Source organism: Topomyia yanbarensis, chromosome 2, assembly GCF_030247195.1.
Source record: "Topomyia yanbarensis strain Yona2022 chromosome 2, ASM3024719v1, whole genome shotgun sequence".
In the NCBI taxonomy this organism is placed as follows: Eukaryota; Metazoa; Arthropoda; class Insecta; order Diptera; family Culicidae; genus Topomyia; species Topomyia yanbarensis.
In genome coordinates, this window is record NC_080671.1 from 20,951,457 (window position 1) to 20,974,652 (window position 23,196).

The 23,196-nt window shown below is 41.3% G+C and overlaps 1 protein-coding gene across 4 annotated transcripts; it reads right to left on the reverse strand.

Moving 5' to 3' along the window:
- Nucleotides 1–10,324: 10,324 nt before the first annotated feature.
- LOC131679223 (chromatin complexes subunit BAP18-like) lies at nt 10,325–18,788 on the reverse strand. 4 transcript variants are annotated; one of them, XM_058959887.1, is made up of 6 exons: nt 11,897–14,096; nt 11,514–11,628; nt 11,362–11,453; nt 11,189–11,290; nt 10,879–11,116; nt 10,325–10,806 (listed from the first exon to the last, which is right to left on the reverse strand). In XM_058959887.1, the coding sequence occupies exons 2-6, from the start codon at nt 11,529–11,531 to the stop codon at nt 10,690–10,692; spliced, it is 567 nt and encodes a 188-aa protein (XP_058815870.1). In that variant the 5' UTR covers nt 11,532–11,628; nt 11,897–14,096; the 3' UTR covers nt 10,325–10,689. The 4 variants fall into 4 exon arrangements, with proteins under 4 accessions (XP_058815870.1, XP_058815869.1, XP_058815871.1 ...); XM_058959886.1 differs by lacking the exons at nt 11,514–11,628; nt 11,897–14,096 and adding an exon at nt 18,493–18,788; XM_058959888.1 differs by lacking the exon at nt 11,897–14,096 and having other exon boundaries at nt 11,514–11,637.
- Nucleotides 18,789–23,196: the final 4,408 nt, after the last annotated feature.

Sequence of the window (23,196 nt, forward strand, 5' to 3'; positions counted from 1 at the left end):
GGTCTTGTCTGGAAAAGCACTTCCTTCGGCTACGCCTATGCCGACCCCTCTGACTCATCCCTTTCGAGATCCAGCAGTGCTTTACTAGACGGGATGTCTCTACTGAACATGCTGCAAATGTGTACGATTAAGAACGGACGAAATCGCACGTTGGATCTTCTGTTCATAAACGCAGACGCATACATGAACTGTCATGTGTACCAAGCAAATGAACCACTCGTTAATATAGATTCCCATCATCCGCCCCTCTTAGTTGAGCAGACCTGTCCACGACAGGTTATTTTTGATGAGATGCTGGAAGATTTCAAATATAACTTTTCAAAAACTGATTTTCTTGGACTCAACAACTCACTGCAAACTATTGACTGGATTACCTCGCTTAACAGTGCAACCGATGTAAATAACGCAGTAGAAATATTTTCGTCGATACTGATACAACTGTTTGAAATATATGTCCCAGCACCGCGTCCTAGACAGAAACCACTTTGGTCCAATCGACGCCTTCGAGAACTTAAACGACTGAGAGCAGCCGCGCTTCGTCACTATACCAATCGACGGAATCCCAATACAAAACGTGAATTCATTTACGCCAGCAACAGTTACAAAGCTTATAACCGCTTCCTCTATTCTCGGCACGTGCTACAAATGCAATCTAACCTTGAGCGAAACCCCAAACGTTTCTGGTCTTTTGTTAACGGGAAGCGCAAGGAGAGCGGACTTCCTTCCAGTATGACTTTAGCTAATGAAAGTTCTAATACGACTCGTGGCATTTGTAATCTGTTTGCAAAACATTTTTCGAGTGCATTTGAAACAGTTCCGACTACTCCAGTACAGGTTGAAATCGGACTACGCGATGTTCCCAGTGACGTGATGAATCTAGGTAGCATCCGTTTTTCCGAAGAAGATATTGTTGCTGCCATTGAAAAATTGAAATCCTCGACATCGGCTGGTCCAGATGGGATTCCTGCTATTATTTTAAAAAGATGCGCTAGAGCCCTTTCTGCTCCTCTAAAACTGATCTTTAATCAATCGTTGTCGCAAGGGACGTTTCCTCTGTGTTGGAAAAAGTCAGTTATGTTTCCTGTCTTTAAAAAAGGTGATAAGCAGGACATAGCAAATTATCGAGGCATAACCTCTCTCTGTGCGGGGTCTAAGCTGTTCGAAATTTTAGTAAGCAATGTGTTGTTCCGGGAAGCCAAAACATATATATCGACGGATCAACATGGGTTCTTCCCAGGTAGATCAACATCAACGAACTTAGCGCAGTTCACTTCACATTGTATTAAAAGTATGGAAGGCGGAGCACAAGTAGATACTATTTATACTGACCTTAAAGCAGCGTTTGATCGTGTTGATCACTCGCTTCTACTGGCGAAAATAGAAAGGCTGGGTGCCTCACTCAACTTCACTAAGTGGCTGGAGTCATACCTTGTTGGCCGTACCCTATCTGTCAAACTAGGAAATATCGAATCACACAACTTCATAAATTTATCAGGTGTACCCCAGGGTAGTAATCTCGGACCCTTGCTGTTCTTCTTATTCTTCAATGACGTTTGTTATATCCTTCCACCAGGATGCAAACTTATCTATGCAGATGACCTTAAACTGTTCCTCATTGTGCGATCTGAATTGGACTGCATCGAACTACAGCGACAACTAGATGAGTTTTGCAACTGGTGTGCTCGAAACCGGTTGACTCTCAGTGTATCTAAATGCTCAGTAATTTCTTTCACGCGTAAAAAAAATCCAATCTTGTGGTGTTATACTATCTCAGGGAAAACACTTGAAAGAGTGTCAGTTGTCAGGGACCTTGGAATACTGCTGGATTCTAAATTGACGTTCAGAGATCACTATTCCCACATCATTGCGAAAGCCAACAGGAACCTTGGTTTTATCATCAGAATAGCCAAAGAGTTTACTGATCCATATTGCCTGAGAGCACTGTATTTCTCTCTCGTTCGCTCTGTCCTGGAAGCTTCAGCTATCATCTGGTGTCCGTATGCGAGTATCTGGATTAACAGGATTGAATCTATACAAGCTAGATTTCTCCGATTTGCTCTTAAATCTCTGCCATGGCGCAACCCGATAGAGCTGCCACCTTACATTGATCGTTGTCGTTTGCTTGATATGGACACCCTTTCAAAAAGACGAAATATCTCCAGAGCAGTGTTTGTAGGAAAAGTTCTAACAGGTGAAATAGATGCCCCAAATATACTTTCACAGATAAATGTAAACGCACCCCCTAGAAGCTTAAGATCGTGGGATTTTCTAAGACTCGACTATCAAAGTACTAATTATGGACAGAACGAACCCGTAAGGGCGATGTGTAGTGTTTTTAATAGTGTGTATGAATTTTTTGACTTCTCTGTTTCATGTGATATTTTTAGAAATAGGCTTAAGCGGTTGACTTAGTGCATTAGATTTTGATTTGTTAGATGTATTATTAATTAAGTAATGTAATGTAATTTAACGTGCAATATTATTTAATGTGTATGTGTGAAAAGATAATGAGGTTTTTACGCCCATTTGGAGGGTGTCACACTAACTGCAAATGGGCTTTTCCTCATTCCATATTTCATGTAGACCATGTAGGTCAGATGGAAAATCAATAAATCAATCAATCATAGAAGGCTACAGAAAATTTGCCTTTTGAACCGAAAGAGTTAGCGCTTGGCCATCATCGACAAAGTTGTATAGGAGAGTATGTTTATAAATTTTGCAGAAGACATGTTGTCTCTGTCACTCGCATCCCTATCAGCTGTCCGCCAAAACACGCGATCTAATGATTATTAGTCTCGAGATTCAGAGATCAAAGACCCAGCACTCGCTCGGATCTCCCACTCTTATCAACCACCCAAGAGTACGCGCCCTTAGGCTCATCATCGAAGCCCAGGGATCTTGACCTCTGAAAAGTTTTTGAACATTTATTCCACTTTAAGCGTGACTTTATATTTTCATACTTCATGTTTTTTGTTAGACTAATTTTGTTTCTGAAGTTGCAATAATTTATCAAACTTATAGGCGGACAATTAATCAACGGAACCAGACCTACGAAAACACGGATAATTCGGACGAATTAAAGAGTTACACGACCGCGCACTTTGAACAACGTGTTTTATTTCGATGAACTCAGCGCAACTAGCAAACGTCAAAATAGAACAACATATTTCTTGAGCGTTTTTTCAAAACGTCATATCTGCAATGAGTTACTCTCTTTGTTTACTTTCTCTTTCGATTTTTACGGCGTCACTATAACACTTTTCACTTATTTTACAGTACAGATCGAAAGACGGTGTTTTCAACTAGCATATTATGCAAAGAGCTGTGGGATAAATGTTAAAGTGACCGAATTATTAACAGAAGAGAAAGTAAACAAAGAGAGTAACTCATTGCAGATATGACGTTTTGAAAAAAACGCTCAAGGTTTATGTTTTCTCTACAGAGTTCTGTTCGAGCATAAACATCTAGCGCAACATCTGGAAAGGGCGCAACACTCCTTCTCGCGAACTCCCGTGTCTCTCTAACGGCATCCTCCTCGATCGGCACGGTTGCAAATCCCATCTTTTCAGCGAACCTCTTGACCTTGGTTGACCCTTGCAGCTTAACCAAGATATCTGCAAGCATGTACTTCGATGCACAGTATTGAAGCTCGATACCGCCCGATGAACTGCAGCTCCTGGTGAAGTGACAGCGCGTGTCTATGTGCTTAAACCTTTTCTTCTGCTGATCCAATACGACGAAATCTAGGCAACGCCTGTTATCATCTCTCGTTCAGTGTAGCTAGTAAACGTCATAGCCAAACAACTTGCTGCGTAGGCTCTGAGAGGGCCACGTATTCGGCCTCCATGGTGGATAATGCCACGCAGCTCTCCTTCCGGGTCACCCAAGTCATGGTCGTTCCTCCTAGACTAAACACAACCGGTACAAGATTTGTAGTCAATACTATGGCCCGCCCAATCAGCATCGCGATATCCAGATAGCAGTAGCTTTCGTCCACTCCTTCCAAGTGTCAATCCGTAGTCAACCGTGTGTATCAAGTAGCGCACTATGCGCTTCGCTTCGATCCAGTCGGTCACCGACGGTCAACTAACTTTCCGACCCAAGACTGCCGCTGAGACGTCTGGACGGCTGTTGACGGACAAGTACAGCAGGCAACCGATCAACTTGCGATATTACTTGCTACTCTCCATTTTCGGACTATCCTCGGTCACCTTGTAGTATCCCGGATCCATTGGGTACTTCGATCCTTAAGCGTTGTCCAATCCAAATCGTACCACCACTCTGTTTATAAAAACACTGGGAAATCACGAAGAATCCGTCCGAATTTCTCCGCACACGAATGCCTAAGAAACTTCGGATGTCACCTAGCCCTGTAATCGTCAGTCGCTCCTGCAACGCTTACTCGACCTGGTCGATTTCCTCATCCTGTGAACAGACCAACAACAAATCATCCACATATAAGAGCAGCAAGATCCACCCATTCTTCCCAATCTGTTTTTGAAATTAACAAGAATTGGAACTACACTGTTCGAATCCAAGCAGCTTCAGTATATCCGTTAGTGTCTAGTGTCAAACTCTTGCCGATTGTTTCAAGCCATAAATGCTTCGCTTTAGTCAGCACACTTTCTTCTCACATCCGATCGCTACGTACCCCTGAAGCTGGCGCATATACACCACCGTGTCCAGATACGCAGATTTAATACCCAAGTGTTCCACGTACATTTGTCGATGGCCTGCAACAGATAACAACACACGGAAGGTAGAGCATATCACCACTGGGGCAAATATTTCTTCGAAATCAAATCCAAAACGATGGCTGCATCCTTGCGCCACGAGTCTGGTCTTCATTCTCTCGACCAAGGTGCTTAGAGTTATAAGGTGATTCGTCTTTGGCAGTAACTAGGAGAGAAGTGAAGTAAACTTGCAAGGGATCATCCATAAATGACGTAGCATTATATGGGGGAGGGGGGAGTTTTGTATTTTGTGATGAAGTGTGACGACAGCGGGGTAGGGGGTCATGTCATGCTACGTAGCTTTTTTAAAGGGGAATAATTAACATCGTTTTTTATATTTTCAAAAAAAATTGCGGGTCAAGGGGGAGGGGGAGAATTACCGTCAAGCTACGTAATTACTAGGGGGTATTTATAGGTTTGTGACGAAATGCTACGATGAGGGAGGGGGGTGTTAAAAATCACTCAAAAAATGCTACGTCATTTATGGATCGTTCCCAACATGCTGTGGGGGAGAAAAATGACAGCAAACAACTTTATGTGCAAACCGAAATCCAAGCAAACATTTATTGAGATGTATGTATCTTCACTGGTAACTAGTAAACAACGTTTTTGGCTGTCGAGTTTGAAACCAACTTGGCTGATAGGGATTTTTGATAATCGTATCACCCGAATGAAAGCTCCTTGCTCTCGACCTTACTGTCCGCATCAAACTTCCTCTTGTACACCCACTTGATACCGACAATGTTGCAAGCAGGCGGCGGGTCCACAAGCTTCCGTGTATCGTTCGATACGAACGACTCATACTCAGCATCCATTGCCGCAATCCATTCCTCCTTGTCAGAGCAGCTGACTGCTTGCTCGTACGTAGCCAGCTCATCCTGATCCACCGTTGCCATGCCAACAAAATAATCTCCAAATCGCGCCGGCAACACTACCCGGGTGGAACGACGAGGATTCTCTCACTGGTTTTCATTCAGCAGAACAGGAGCATCTCCACCGCTACACTTCTTCAGACGATTCACATCTATGCAAGTCTTCTTCATCCTCAGGATCTTCTTCGAATGCAGGCACGGGTGATTACCGGAGGAACCGATAGTGGCTCCAACTCAACCTTTATGCTATAGGTCTTATGCTCTTTGGAGTAGTCTGCAAATACCATCTTGCGTGCTTTAGGCTCCATTTCCCTGCGTGGCTCGGCTGGAACGCGTACCCAGGCTTCGCAGTCGAAAATCCGGAATTGCTCATGCGATGGAAATCTTCCATACTATTTCTCGTAAGGACTCATCTCGATGGATCTGGAAGGTACCCGATAATGAATATAGTTTGCCGTCAGAATCGCCTCTCTCCAGTACTTTCGATCCAATTTCTCCTCCAACAGCGTACAAAGTACCATCTTTTTCAGGTATTGATTTTGCCTTCTTCCGCAACGTTTTTCTGCGGTAAGTAGGACGCGCTAAGCTGGCTCACACTACCTTCCACTTGGAGAAAGTTCTGCAAATCCTTGCTGGTAAACTCTCCTCCACCGTCTGATTGCAGCACCTTACCCATCTACATCCTGCAGAAGCAAATGAAGTCCTTGATTTTCTCTGCAGCGTCCGACTTCTTCCTCAGAAGGTACACGAACGCCTTTTGTGTATGGTCATCGACCAAACAAAGAAAGCATTGGTTTTCATCGGACCGCTAAGGTCTGCGTCAGCGATATCCAGCTTTTCCTTGGAACCTCACACTTTTTAGAAACGGTGCCTGTGCCATCTTTTCCTCTAGGCCAGTGATTCTTAACCTGGGGTCTTGGACTCCTAGGGGGCGCGAAGTCGTTGCTGGGGGTCCGCGAAGAAAAATGTATGTTCCGAGTGCAGATTGAAATTTCAAGTCTTGTTTCCTAACAAACTGAATATAACATATTGATAGCATACAAAATCGATGTTTATCCGTGGGGGTCCGCAGCAACCCAAGGCGATTTCTAAGGGGTCCGTGGTACGAAAAAGATTGAGAACCGCTGCTGTACGCACTCCGCAGTCCATGAGCTTTATCCCATCCGCTTGCTTATTAACGACCAGGCGTCTGTGCCACGTATACAAGCAATGCGACGTGTGCGACGTCTGGACACTAATCATCGCCTGCTCCGGAACACACAAACGGTACAAGCTTCGGTGTCGCTCGCCTACCGCCTACCGCACACACCGATTCTCAGTGAGCACCACATCAAAGCTCTTATTCGCAAGGATATTCACCGACAGAAGTCCACTGGTAAGTTTCTGCACGTACAATACCTCGCTCAACTCGATGTCTATCGGTTCTCCGGTAGCGGTCACGCCAACGATGATTCCACGACCAATACCAGCTACTTCGGCTTGCTCGCCATCGGCCAACATCACGCTCGCACCACCGGTTTGCTCCAACACAGTGAAGAACTTCCGATTCTCCGTCATGTGCTGTGAAGTACCACTACCAATAAACCAGCTCGACGGTTCAGCTTGTCACACTATCCACGCCAGCGGTTCCTCGGAAACTGATTGCGCCTGCTTGGCTTTCGGTTCATCTGACTTTTTCTTTATCGGTTTCGTCGCGGATTCGCCAGCTGCACCATTCGAACAATCTTTCTTCAGGTGTCCCGGTTGTTTACACTAGAAGCAGGATCGCGTCTCCGTTTATTTACTTCCGGCACCAGCAAACTTGCTGCCATCACTTCCAAGTTGCAACGCCTGTCTACTGCTCGAAGTAGCACCTCCGCTGCGCTTCTAGCGTTTTTCTGCTACCGCCAGCAACTTGAACTTCACCAGTTGTATCGTATATTCGTCCCGTGGCCGTTGCTCCGACGCTGTCGCAAGATAGTCAAAGGAGTCTGGCAGCGAACACAACATTGCGACTTGCAGCTTTTCCGGAATCTTAGTCACCAACATCGGCGATCCGTTGCAGCATATCGGAAAAAAGTCTGCAAATGTTGCTCAATATCGTCGCCCTTCTTGAGCTCCAGATGTGTCAGCTTCTTCAAGAGGTAGACCTCCGACCCCTTGTCGTGGTAGGTCTTCAACGCATCCCATGCGTCCTTCGCATTCGCACAATTGCGCACCAAACTTGCCTGGTCGTCTTCAATGCAGAGCCCGATTGTCGCCCGAGCTTTTGCATCCGCTTTCGTCCACGCATCTGTTACTGGGTTCACTTGGGGTTCGGAGATGGCGTACCATATATTCTCCCGGATCAGGAATATCTCCATCTTATATTTCCACGACCGGTAGTTGTGGTTGTTTAACATCTTCAATGCAAGCCTCTGAGAATCCGCTATTTTGCTGCTTGCAGGAATCTACCGGCCGGAGCTAGACGCCGCAAACATATGACCGATAAAACGAACCGTTCCGTGACTTTTCTCTTTCTAACAAATATCAAAATGGAACACCATATTTATGTTTTCTCTACATAGGTGTATTCGTGCACAAACGCCTAGCGTAACATCTGGAGAGGGTGCAACAAAACTTTCATAAAATTTAAGCATTTTCTAGAAATCAACGATTCTCATCTAAACAAACCTCCTCCCACCCCCTAAACCAACTTTCTAGCTACGTCACTGTGTTCTCGAGAAGTTTATGTTTCCGTAGAATTATTATTACTGTAGCATACGCAAGATCTCACGGCTCGTACCTACCTACCTATCTTATCTTGTTGGCTACAGCGTCATCTTGCCAATGCTGGGCGTATCGTAGAGCTCTATCTTTGACAATCTTGGAGACTTCCTTCCAATTCCCCGTACGACTGAGATCGACGTTTGCAGGTTGCGGGATCTAAGCTGGCTATGTAGACCGTAAAAGCTGCTGCTGGCAGCTGCAATAAGCCTTTTTCCTTCACGGGAAACATCGTTGTCGCAAGTCACAAGTGTACCAAGATAAACGACGACTTCAAACACGTCACCATCAAGCACTACCTCGGAACCAACACCACTAGACCAGCCTCTCTCTCTGTACCTTCGACCATGTACTTTGTCTTGGCTGAGTCGATGACTAAGACTATTCTCGCAGCCTCCCTCTTAAAAGGCACGACGGCCTCTTCCACTGCTCTACGATCGATTTCAATTACATATATCAATAGTTCCGTTTCTTTCATGCGCTTCAGCGATCACACTTTCTTCGTTCTGCCTTTTCTTTTCGCGGTGGATTTGTTTCTCGGAACTTCATGTTTCCCCGTACCGCTCTCTGCTGAAGCGTATACCTGCCACTAGTATCCGACTTCTGGCCGCATTCTTCTCGTTCGTCACTCTTCATAGAACCTACCGCTGAGCTGTACCTATCGCTTCTCGCTATTTACTCATCCAGATTCTGGCGATACTCAGTTGCTACAGCTTCAGCCGAAAGACGTTGGATATAAAATCGCATCGTTCTGTTCTTTCTTGGACTCGTGGCGCTGAATAATCGTGCGCGAATTTTTGCTACTACTAGATAATGATCCGAGTCGGTGTTTGGGCCTCTGAAGGTCCTCACATCAATAATGCCGTTCATCTACCAGTGCGTGGTCTATTTGGGAACAAGTACTGCCACTTGGGTGTCTCCAGGTGTGCTTTCGGATATCCTTACGTGCAAAATAGGTATTACTTATTGCTATCCTCCTAGCAGCAGTGAAAGTTACAAGCCGCAGGCCATTATGATTGGTAGCAGAATGAAGGCTCTGCGTACCAATAATTGGGTGAAAGAACTGCTCCCTCACAACATGTGCGTTAGTATCGCCGATGACTATTGTAGCATCTTGTCTTGAGTAATCTCCGTAGGCTTTATCTAAGCTCTCATAGAACGCGTCCTTCATATCATCGAGTTTTTCGTTAGTTAGGATATAAATACTGATCAGGCTGTAGTTGTAGAACTAGCCCTTAATTCTTGACAAAAAGATTCGGTCGTTTATCGGTTTCCACCGAATAGCTCGCTTCATCTGCTACTGCTTCTACTCTTTCACCACCACTGTAGTAGATGTGGTACCTGAGTTAAGTATTCGCAATGGGGTCCACTGCTCTGAATTCGCGTTCTCCGGTTTTCAGCCATCGTACTTCCTGTATTGCTGCCACCTGAACGCCAATATTACGCAGTTCGCAAGCCTAGAGCCCTGCGCGTTCGGGTACATTCAAAGTTCTTACGTTCCAAGATCCGAGCTTCCAATCGTTACCCTTTATTCGTTGTCGGGCTAGTACGCTGCATAAAGAAACGTTCCTGTCGAAATTTAAACATGAAACCAATTTTTTCGTACACGGAAATCAACTTCAACAGTTAAATTCGAATAGTTACTGTCCATTGATCTATTATTACTAATGCCGTGTTTGTTTGAAGTGAAACTGAGACTTACCTTACCAAACAAAGGTCCATTGCTGTATTAAAAATTCGACTCGGCAATCAATCAGCAATACTGCAAAAATACTCTGCATAAGCTGATTGAAAGATCGATTTTACTATCATTGTTCGTTCATCTTTAAGTGTATGAAATGACAGCGATTGGGATTGAAACCTGACTCAGTTTTGGGGTCAAATAAAACCGGCATAACTTTTCTCAGTGTAGAACCGCCCATATGCATCGGTTATTCTAACCTGAAAAAAATGTATAAAATTAAAGTCAGCACAGTAAAAAACTACAAAAATGCTTCATATCTATTTTTATTTATGTCATCATGACTGGCTACAACATGAAAGCTACTTTCTTTTAGCGTATTTGTAAGAGCATCTCAAAATTCGTCTATACTATAAGAAGCCCAGTATCGATTGATTTGTTGCTAAATTTAACCGCAAAATTCATTCAGCATTTGTTGATTATATAGTTCGTCTTTACTTTACCATTCTCTACAAACATCATACTAAATGATATACGTTTAATTAGAACAATGTTCGAACTAATATAACTTATAAGTGTAATATTACAAAAAAACAAAACGCGAAACACTGTGCGCCTACACCCGCGGAGACACACCAAAGTAAAAGGCCACCTCATCTCACCCGGCAACTTCCTCCGCACCGGGCTCGAACTCTAGCTTGACTTCAGACGTGGCAAGACCCTCGACGTCAGCTTCGGACTCCTGTACATTCAGCCGGTTCAGTGTCATCATCATCTGAAGCGAGAAGAAATGTATGATTAATTTGTTTGAAAATTATCTACGTTTTAGCAGGAAACCAATTATTACATTCGGGGGCTGATTTAAATAACCTGCCTCCCCGACAGAATCGTGCTCTTCCTGTTTCACAATTAAAGTCGGCTGCTGATCGGTTCCGCTGGTGGTCGGCTGTGCGCTTTGCTGTTGCTGCTGTACTAGAATGGCTTGCTGTGATTGTATCGGTTGTTGCTGCTGCGTCGGTTGTTGTTTCATTTGAATTCCTGCATCTTCAAAGGCTTTTTTCTTTAACGTTTGTCGAATTTGTGATCTGAAAAAAACGGCAATTAAACACTGAACTTTCGTCTGTCCGTAACAGGACAGATGAAGAAGCAGAACTTACACCGTCCGTCCCTTGATTCGTTGGCTGACTTTGTTGAGATCTTCGCTAAAGCGGGTCACAGCCGAGCGAAGCATTTCTATTTCTTCATCTGTCCATTTACTCCTGGGAGGGGGAGGCAATCGTTTAGAGATCGTAATGTGGGTAACACAGATAGTTTTCCTGCAGGAACTTACCCTGTTGGAGAATCGGAAGATGGATGTAACTGCATCGTCAGTTCGCCCAAGCGGTTGAACGCGGCTCCGGCAGCGGTGAAAATTTCACCCACCTAAGGTAAGGATGCATATGGTTTATACTTTAATTAATCTAATCGCACAGCAATATTCACTTTGGTGGCTGAATTCATGGCAAAATCACTTTAATTTGCCCAATTTCTCAAGACAAATCTAGTAAACAAACAGTCCGCGAGCGGTGAAAATCGATTCGCTTGCGGAGCAGACAGGGCAGCTGTCCAGAGATGCCAGGTACTTTTTTCAAATGTCTGCAATAATAATTTTAAAAGTCTGGGAAGAACAAAAAATGTGAGGCAAGCTAGTGTAACCAAAAGCCTTTATATTCAAAAATCTGCAAATATCTGCAACCAAACTAAAAAATCTGCAAATATCTGCAACCAAACGGAAAAATCTGCAAATATCTGCGTCATCGAAAAAATCTGCAGCTTAAATTAAAAGTCTGCGAATTTGCAGACTTGTCTGCAAATCTGGCATCTCTGCAGCTGTCAAACTTCAAACCGCGGTTGCGTGTGGAGACCCGAGAAAAAAAACAATTCAAAATGATACTGGCGCATACAGCGAAGTGAACAACGAAAAGGGCGAAGTCGGTTACACACGTGTCCATCAATTGATATTTTTCAGTTCGATAAACTTTTGAGAAATTTGGCATTAGGTTATGTTACAATACAAAAACGACGATTTTGGCAAACCTTTTTTTTCACATACAGGCGCTTAGTCAGAGCTTCTACCACTTCTCGTATAGTTCAAACAATTTTCTAGCAAAATATTATACACACAACCTACTGTATGTTTCTAACAATACAGGAAATGATAAGATTGTATTCTACTATACTGACAGTGGTGATTATCGTGTATTAAATGGTTTGATTATCTGTCTGTGTCATTTGAAACCAACAAACGACCTCTCAAATCCAATATCACATTTCACTAAGAGCCTTAAAGAAAGCATTTTTAACAGATTTTACTACAACAAAATTCAGTGTTCACTATTACAGGAATGGCGTAGTTAACGTATCTAAATGAAAAAAATTGTTTCCTACATTACATACTACTTACTTCAGCAATACTGTATACTAGCACTATATCAGATATGGATACCACTTAATAAAATGTATAATTGAGTTTTTTCTGTTTGCAACAATATTTAGGTTTATCATTCCATCAACCTATTATCATACTAGAATTTATATACTTAACATTCTAACCTTCTACTTCAACGATGCATTACACAACATCAGGTATTAGCACAATTGCAAGTATGTATTTTTTCTTCACTCCATGTACATGATATTATTGTGAAAACAAACTAAATTAAACTCAGGAATAGCCGTAGTCCACACCAGCTATCATTATGAAAAGGCTTTAGTCGAATGAAAGCTGATGTTTTCTTTGTGTCACTTTTCGGCGAAGACTGATACCTGAAATGGTGTCTACATTGGACCAGGAAATAACTCGGTAAAATGATTGCCTGTTAAGGTTTCAATGAAGGTTCCGATGTTATCAATATTATTAGTACTCCAGCACCGTCCAGGATACGATATAGCCCAGCGACTATTTACAGCATTCGCTGTATAAATCGGGATCTCAACAGGACCGATTACTATTCCCGTCTGAAAATTCCAAAGCTAATGCGTTTAACGCAAAATAACTTCACGGACGTCGAAATTCGTTTGCGATTACACGACAGATGTCTTTCCGGCGGCATCCAAAGAACCCGACTGGCGGAATGAAATTCTCGGTGAAGAGAAGAACCGCAATCGATAGTCGAATCGCTAGCAGCGGAAAAAACTCCCATTGATTGATGTTATGCAAGATATTTTAGACATTTGACGATGCCTAGTTTTGAGAAGTTAGAAAAAAATATATTGAGTACACCGGTGCACGGTTACTAAACTATAGTTTTTAACTAGCTTAGATATACATTTTCGCAAAGTACTTCACAATACTTGCTTTGCTTATATGCTTCACTGATCTATTACTACAATTCTATATTGTAATAAATACAATACAATAAATACAATTGAAAATAATTCGATACATACTCGCAATGGTATGTAAAACACAGAATACTGCAGTGTTCAAACTTATTTTCTCAGGAATGTGATTCAATCTAGTGCAATTAATTCGAAAACTTCACCCCATTAGATTATTTTCTCAGATATTGGTTTGCAAAAAACAATCCAGAATTAATTTCAGTTCAAGCTATCCACATTAGTTCAGTTACTGGTTTGAAAGCAATCACTACGTGAGCGCTGTAATTTCCCTATAGGTGTTCGCTTATATTCTATCTTCGTCTCTTTTATTATTTTCTACGAAAGGATTTACAATTTCTAAATCCTTTCGTATTTAAATACAGTATTGCAATTAGAGTTCAGCGAAGAACTTGAAGAACCTATGTTCACACTGCTCTACTTCCCGTACAAATTGCCTAACCTTATAATATAATAAATTTATAAATAAATGGAATGCATAGGATACAATAAACTCCAATAAAAATTTCTTGTTGAATAATTTGTAGTCTTTGTGGATGCTGATGAAGGTCCCAAATAGTGGTCAAAATTTGTGCGTAATTCGTCCATATAAGTAAAATGACAGTTGAATTAAACGATTGAAAAAGTCCTCGGAATGTTTGCTCTACCAAAAACAAATGTTATTATGGTAAATAACAAAAAATAAGCAATTCAATATCTTAAACATCTAACATCTCGTCCAGATCATCACTCGCTCACATTGCGTACGTACTGAATCATGATAGAGAATCCATGTGCCTCCTTACAATGCTCCTTGTACTGTTGATGCACATTGAACTCCGCCATGCAAACTTCACACGTGTACAACTTGGCGCCGGTGTGCAACCGCTCGTGTAACCGGAGATCCCTATTTCTGATGAACCCTTTATTGCATACTTTACAAACAAATGGACGGATACCCTCATGCACCTTCGCCTCGTGTCGCTGCAGATCCGACCGGTGTGTGTAGGCGTTCGTACAATTTTCATAACAGCACTTGTACTTCCGTACGCCACCATGCATTTTCGATATTCTATAGTGTCTGTTAAGTGTCTTCTGGTCCCAGAAGATATATCGTCTACCGGCTGTTTTGCACAGCTCACACTCGAACTTTTCAACCCTGTTGTGCGCTCGCCAATGGGTCCACAGATTTTCCTTTACCGTAAATTCCTTTCCACAGATTGTGCAAACGTATTCTTCCACGCTGGTGTGACCCCTTTCTTTGTGCCGTCTTAAATTTTCCGCATTAACAAACGATCGCTGACATTCGTCACATTTAAAGTCACGCTGAACTTCAATTTTCTTGTGAATCTTTTTCATGTGTTGCTGCAACTGGAAAGAGGATGCCATCGTTACGCCACACTTATCACAAATGAAATCTTTAAACTTTGACTTCCGGTGAAGCTTGAGGGCTTTTCTTGATCCAAAATTGCAATGGCAGATCAAGCACACATTGGTGGACTTTTTCCGACGCAGCTCATTTTCCAGTCGCTTCGCTTTGTGAACCTGGTCAACGTGTTCCATTAAGGCCTGCTGAGATTTAAACATTCCTAAACACTTCCGGAAGCAACATCGTCGTTCGCTGTTGTCATTCGTTACGTTTGAATCGTCTTTCGGTTCGACTTTAATCTTGTGATCTTGACTACGAAGATGAAATCTAGCAAACACAATACAAGCTGTTCGGTAACTGCAAAACTCATATTTACAATAGTATATCACTTTAGCGCTAGCATTGCGAAGGTGGACTTCATATTTGCATTTATTTTTGAAGGCTTGGTGGCATTTCATGCACCAATAACCTTCGTTTTGTTGTGAATCTAGTCTATTTTGGTGATGAACATCCGCCAAGTGTTCGTTCAGTAGCTCTTCCTCGGGAAAACATTGGAAGCATTCGCAGCACAAATATCCTTCAACTGGAACTTCCTGAAATACTTCTTTTACTTTGTCGAAATCTAGCATAGGCTTGTTGTGTATGACAGCAGATTTCATGTGCCGATCAATAGCACCTTGGTCCCAGCAAATGTAACCGCATAAGTTGCAAATGTATAGCTTTGGAATGGCCCGTATACTCTGGTGTCGAATTTTGTGGTTTAAGCTTGGATAACTTTTATGGCACAGCTCACAGTAGTGTGCTTCAGGTGGATCTTCTAGATGATGCTTTTCCCGACAGTGTTCTTCCAGTGATTCAGTATTTATAAAATATCGATCACATCCACAGCATGATACGCCATTATAATAAATCACTCCGTACTCTCCATGATCCTCCCGATCAGCTATCATTTCTTGTGGAGGTAGTTGACATGCCGCTCTTTTCCTTAATGGTCTTTCATTATTGTCATAAACTTTGAGAGCAATTCTTTCACCTTCTAAACTAGACAATTCAGCTTTAATCAATTCCGTCGGCGAACTTCTAATAGAACTTTCTTCAGCGCTTAAGTCATCCACTTCAGCTACTTCATCACTTGCAAAGGAAACAGTTTCTGGTTCATCAACGATTATTTCGTCAGCTTCAACAAATTCATAATTTGAATGAGAAACATCTTGCGGCTCATCAGCAATCAAATCGCCAGCTTCAGCTAATTCATCACTAGAAGGAGAAACAGGTTGTGGTACACCAGTAATTAGCTCATCCAAATCATCATTTGAAGCAGACATAGCTAGTGGTTCACTAACGAATTGAACTAATTTATCAATTGTAATAACAACAGCTTGTGGTTCATTAACAATTAATTCGTCGGCTTCAGCTAATTCGTCACTTGAAGGAGAAACAGGCTGTGGTTCACGAGAAATTAACTCATCAGCTACATCAAATTCATCAACTGAAGCAGACATAGCTAGTGGTTCCCCAACGAACAACTCATCAGCTTCAATTAATTTATCATTTGTAGTAGAAACAACTTGTGGTTCATTAACAATCATCTCGTCGGTTTCAACTGAGCCAACTGGAAGGGAAATAGTTTGAAGTACATTTTTAACTAACATATTATTAAAATTTTGATCTATTGATATAGGCACTAGTTCATCTGTAGTCTGTAATTCATTTTGAAGATCGCAATTCTTTAGTTCCTGCAACTGCAATTCATCGTTAAGAAGATCATCTCCCACTTCGGAAGGAACTTCGTGATTCTCCAGATCGACATTTTTGTCCAGAACGTCTCCATCGACGAACCGTTCCTCCTCGATTATTTCGTCAAACATCTCCTCTGCCCGTCGTGTCATTAAGTCAACTAAGATTTCGTTCTGATTTTTCGGTTCCGCCGCCGGTAGCTCCATCAACTCGTCAACAATTTTGTCCGGCAGTTCTTCGTCCAATTCGAACTTCTCCTCCCCGTTGGAGAGATTGGGTAACGGTAGTGATGCACCCGATTGATCGCGCAGTTTGTCATCGCCCGCGCGACAACGCATGCAGAACCGATAAGCATCTACCAGTTGCAACCAGCACCCAGTGCAGATGATCTTCGGCAACGCATCCTCGGCTGTGATCTGAACCGTGAAAGGAACCGTGAAAGGAAATGTTGCTGTAATTTTCATTTTGCTGATCTGATTAAGCCAAAATTAAATCACTTTTTCGAACGGTAAGCATGCTCAGAATATCTTGGTGCGCTGAAAATCAAGAAATGTGCTAAACGGAAAGTTTCTCTTAGAAATAACCGGCTACAACCAATAAATTTATGTGATTGAAGCTCGAATCGATGCATCGGAAGTAAAATTTGCATGAACACAATCATCTACAAAGAATAACGATGTGTTTAAATGTCTTAAATTATCAAATAAAACGTGAGTTATTAAAACAAGTTCAGATAAGCAGATGATCGTTGCGTTTGCTAACATTCCATACAATCTAAGAAAGTGTTTCAAACAAGTCACAGAAATTAACATGAATAAATATAAAGTTTATTGCGGAACCCTGCATAAATGAACCCTGATTCGATTTGTTTTTGTTATATTCTAACGACATTTGATTAGCAAGGGACTGAGGGATATGAAATGTTTATTTAGAGCCATGGTACCAGAGAGCCTCTGGATAGACATCGGCTGTGCGAGAGACATTGAACACTGCAGCGGCAGCGTTTTTAACTTTAGTACCATGAGCTTATTTGTTCGAACATTTCTGCTAAGTCTACTCTTTGTACTCAATCCATTGATCTTATTATTAAGCAATTTATAAACAATTGTTGCCCTGGTCTAGCTGTTCAAAGTCACTAATTTCATAAGCCACTCGTCGTACGTTCGAGCCCCAGCCAGTTTGATTGCACCACTAAGAATCGGTTGCTGAGTCTGACGAAGCAGCCCGGATAGAACTTTACAATAGCATTTACCCTACAAACAATTATAAAACAATAAAGATTATAGTTATTACTGTTTCAACATTGTTCGATGCCAAGTTCTCACAGTAGATTTACAATAAAATGTCATGTAACAATAAATTTCAATGTTTAGCAAAAAACTGATACAGTGCCTTCACATTAAATTTTACTGTTTTCGAGAAAAAAATGCATGGAGAAAAATTGATTTTTTTATTGTTAAGATACATAACCACCCCTCTTTTTCACTGTAAAAATCTATTTTACATTGAAATTTACTGTAAAAACGTTAAAGATTATTGTTTTTGTATTTGGTTTTTGTATTGTAGCATAACACAAAAACTTACTGTAAATTATTGTAAAATTACTGTACTGTCACAGTGAAAATCATGGTTTTGTTACTGTACATTTCTATTCGGGAGGCCAAGTTCTGCTACGGAATGTAATATCAAGGCTTTCCTGTGCATTTGTTTAGGTATCCTTACACGAGGTGTTAGTAATATCATTACTAAGCAGTAATGTCACTTTTTATGATCGTATTTAGCTCGGAATTTCTTCTCAAAATATATTTGTAAATGACGTGAGTCTGAGAATCACGCCCTTTTACATAAGAACCGTTACATAATAGGGGTATAATTTTTGCTCGGGTCATGCAATGTTGGTAAACAAAAAAAATTTAAACAACTTGAAATAAATATTTGCCAGGAACCATCAAACTCATGCACGTAAATTACTAATAGAATGGGAAATCAGACACTTACCAGAAGCTGCCCGCAGAAGGAAATCATTTCGGCAAGAGATTTCCCGTCGTCCCTCTCGTAAATCGATACGTACTGCACTTGGTCACAATCGATCGTGCAAATACGACACAGCATTGCCGTGGTGCTCTCCATTTCGGGGTAATCAATTAAAACTAGCACTCTGCAATATTACCACAGAATGTTTCGAGATTTCCGGTCAAAATACTGGACCTTTCCCGAATTGTTGAAGTTGATATCAGAGCGTATGAACTATTTCCGTGACCTGATGACCTGATCGATGGATCAATAAAATATAAAAAAAACTATTTTGACTGTACTGCGACCGCGAGGCTCGACCTTTCATAAGGGCGTGCGCTGAATCAAGTGAATTCGACAAAATGTTAAAATTCGAGCAGTATGTTATGTTTTATTGGAAACGAGACTCTCTGGTGTTTTTCCAATAAAATCATCCGAAATTTAAATCAATTGATTTTGAATGATTTTCTTCGGGATTTTTTTTTCATTTCATATGCAATAACTGATTCTGAAACCGAATCAGTCGGAAGTATTTCGAGCATCATTGGTAAAATCACAGATAACAGACATTTAGGCTAGAACAAAATTTCTTAGAAAACATGTGTAAAACTTTTAAATTGATAAAACGTACACTGAAATAAATCCAAGCGTTACTTCTATTTGTTTCAAACCACTTAAAATCTATATGAAGAAGAAATGCTAATGTTATCACGCCCACATACCTTCTATGTGTGAACTGTATAAACTATGTTTGAGCACACAAAATTTATATGTGCGTATTGTTATAGAATCGGGTTTTATGTACCATATAGTTGTGATTGTATGATTAATATGTCTTGGAAATTCACACATTAGGTTTATGTGCCAGCAAATAGTGTCTATCTGCCTTCGCTAATTGCAAAAATCTATATGTAAAATCAATAGGCATAACGTTTACATTTTTTTGAGTGTGGGAAATCCGTGTTTCACTATTGCCATCTACACAACCGTTTGCTACACATGTTTGACAACTGCAAATTCCCGAAATTTTCAGAAAACGGCTTCAGCAAACCAAGGTTGTACAATTTTCATTCGCCTGAATGCGAAATGAACTCATTTGCCGAATTGCTTCGGGTGCAAGATTTATCGGAAGGCTTGAATACTTGAAAGAACCATAGCACAGATTGAAAACGAGAGCCGAAATCAAGCTCGAGGGAGTGAGAGCTTCGGGAGAGAGAGAGTATAAACAAACTCACAGCATAGGTTCATTCATATGTCATTCTCCTCAATACATTTTCGTTTAGGCCGTGAGTCCACGCTCGCACGAATTTTCGGAGTCTAGAATCATGAGAATGAAATTCGCAATAATTGAGTGAATCGCTGTTCGTGAGCGACAATTCGATGCCAGTGCTGCTGCTCTTCTTGTACGCATTGGTTGTAGATCCTAATTGATTCGGAATACTGCTAGTGGATGGAGACTATAATGTGTTGTGCCCAGCGATGCCAGATTCTCGCGACATTAAATCCGTAGATTTGCTCTGCACTCAACAAAGAAACAAAAGTATTCTGAATTAGGTTTTACACCATCCGACATAACCCCACAAAATGATGAACTTCGTTTGACAATTCTCGGTGGTTTGTGTACATAGGAGTTACGTGAGTTCGAATGTGATTTTTTTCAATAGGCTAGTATTAATTCAATAGGCTTTTTTCAATAGGCTATTATTAATTCCCTCGCACGCAATCAACTATTGCGCGCGGAGCTTTTTTACGTTGTGGGGGGCATTTGTAGCAATGCATGACGGTCATTCAGTCTTTGGTCGTCACTTCGCCCATGCTAACAACGCAGCAGTTGCCTTGAATTTAACGGTCGGTTGGTTTTGTATGCTTCTTCGATTTGCTGACTACGGTCGTGAAACCTTCTGAAATGTCCCACATCAAATTGCACCACGGAAAAACGCTGTAAAAAATTACCTAGTTTGTCCGATTCTTTTCAAACTTTCAGACAATGCAATATAACCCATTAGTAAGTTTTTGGCATATTTATTTTATTCAACTACAACACCTCAACCTTACGCTCGCACATTACGCTTAACTTCCCTCATTAGTTTCTGTACAACATCTAGCTGCAGATTCTCCTGTACGGAAACCCATTTTTTCTTCATGTCTTCCTCAGTTTTGACTGCCTTGGGATGCTTCCGTAGTGCCTGCTGTATTTTTCGATGGGCCTTAGTTCTGGTTCATTTCCTTGGGTACGAAAGTAGCCCCGTTGGCTTCGTACCATTCCAGGACAACATTTGAATAGTGGCTCGAAGTTAGATCCGGCCAGAAGATCGTAGGACCCTCGGGTTGTTTCAACAGAGGAAACAGACGCTTCTGAAGACACTCTTTGAGATAGATCTCCCCGTTTACAGTCTCGGTAGTCAGGAAAGGCGTACTCCGTTTGCCACAAACGCAAATCGCTTGATAAATCATGTATTTATTGGCAAACTTTGAAAGTTTCTGCTTCCTTACTTCCTCCGGAACATCAAATTTGTGCTGGGTGGTGAAAAATAGTTGCCCCGGAAGCTACAGAATGTCTGCCTTGACGCAAGTCTTATCATCCATGATGAGATAATGAGGCTTCGTCAGCATCTGGGTGTACAGTTTTCGCGTCCATGGCTTTCCCATAATATTTTTCCGTTCGTCACGATTTGAAGCCTTCTGCACTTTGTACTTTGTCTCTCGCAGTCTTTGTCTCTCTGAACCAAAGACTTGGACAGATTCAACTTTTTGGGCACACCCCTGACCGAAGCATTGGATTACGCTTAAACTCTTTCACAACACGTTTGTGATCTTGACCACTAATAGAACATCCATTCTACCTGCATTTCTCCTTCCATTCGATGCTCACAGTTTAGTAGAACCTTTTAATCATACGACTCACGGTTGATTGTACAATTCCCAATTGTTTTCCGATGTCCCGATGAGTGTCGCAAAATGAATTCGCGACGTTACTTTTCGTTCCAATTTTCGAAAAACTGACAGCTAAAGACGCAGAATTACTGAATAAAGCCTCGCCATCTTATCCCAACTAAATAAAATGGTTTTCTGCAAACTAGCACCACTGTCACAGCGTTAACTTTTGTTGACTCGTACACTACAGTTACCGAAGAGTTGCAACGTCGATAATTTTTTCATCATGAAGTGCTGTGTGAAGTTTTGTACCTATAAAACTACCACCGGTTTTAAAAATATTGGTTTTTTCGCTTCCCGGTAAACTACAACCTTCATGCGGAATGGGTTCGGTTCTGTGGTTTACCAAAAAATTACAACATAACGGATAGCTGCAATGGTTAAAGCAGCTTTTAGTATGCACCGTAATTATAAAAGTTATATGTTTTATCTTGCCTTAGAGATTCGATTCAGAAATTTATTCCAAATATTTTAACTCACTGTCACAATAGTTTACAAAATTCATTAATAAGATTGCAAAATTTGACAAGTCTTCTGCTCGATTGGAATGACACTGACAGATAAATGGTAAACAAACGATTGACGTGACGAGTCTTTATCCAGAGGGATTCAGCGTCGTTCTGGCAGCGATAAAAATACAGTGTAATAAATACTTTCTAAACCACTTCTTCTCACATTTTCAAGAGACAACATCCCGATGTGTTGTTTTGTGCAGCTTTTTTTTTCATGATGCAGTTTAATGAATCTTTATCTACCATTTGCATCTTGTTGGGCGGTGCTATTTGTTGCTATAAAAGTACTGGATGTAATCGTTGAAGATTCAATATAAGATTTTGGTTTAGCTGTCGTTGCGGGTTGGACCACTTACGTTTTAGCTTTCGGAGTTGAAATCGAGATTTTTTTTTGGTTATGGCAAAATTCAATGTATGCCCGCCGCGCTGGAGGAAATATTGCAGTTGTTGTCCTTAGTTCGTTTGAAGCAGCGCGTTCATTCAGTTATTTTCGATTCAAATTCAACTTCATAGATTACACAATTCACTTTTTCTCGAATATGTAACAGATGCTACCTTCTGCTTTTAATTAGGTGAAAGCATTAATATTGCCTCCGAGCTGAAGGCTTTAGACTCTGCTTTAAACTTCAGTCAAGATGCAGATTAAAGAATGAATAAGGCGTTGAAACTGAATCCTGGTTGCGGTTAATGCAGCAGAAATGGGCAACAAAGGATTTTATATCACTGTTTTCCATAGTTGTTTGTAGAATTGAAACGTAACAGTTTGTTGGTTATATGTGCCAGTTGGTTCCATTTTCCAGGGTCACGAAGAAAGGAATGGAGTGTTCTATCCGCATTCTCACAACCCGGACAGCTTAGGAAATGGGGAACAAATTCCTGAACACGTCTTTATCGGAGACAACCTCATCGTCTTGCGACATGAATCTACGGATAACGCCAGGTGTACCAGGAGACAAATCATGTAGTCTTCCGTCGATTGCACCGCCCTCCTTGTAGACGGGGACCTTAATCTTAACTTAATCCTGTTCATAAAGATGTGTCATGCTGTTACTGTAGATAAATTGATCTAGTGAGGCACGAGCTATGCAAACCAGAGCCAAATTTCGAACATGTTGAAGCTGATTAACGTTATATCTGGCAATACACATATTCCCTTTTAACGTGACGTTGGTTGCTGGAAGATTTAGCTAACTCTAATTTCTTTAGTAATAAAAGTTTTTCCTTATCGTGTTGTTGATCACTT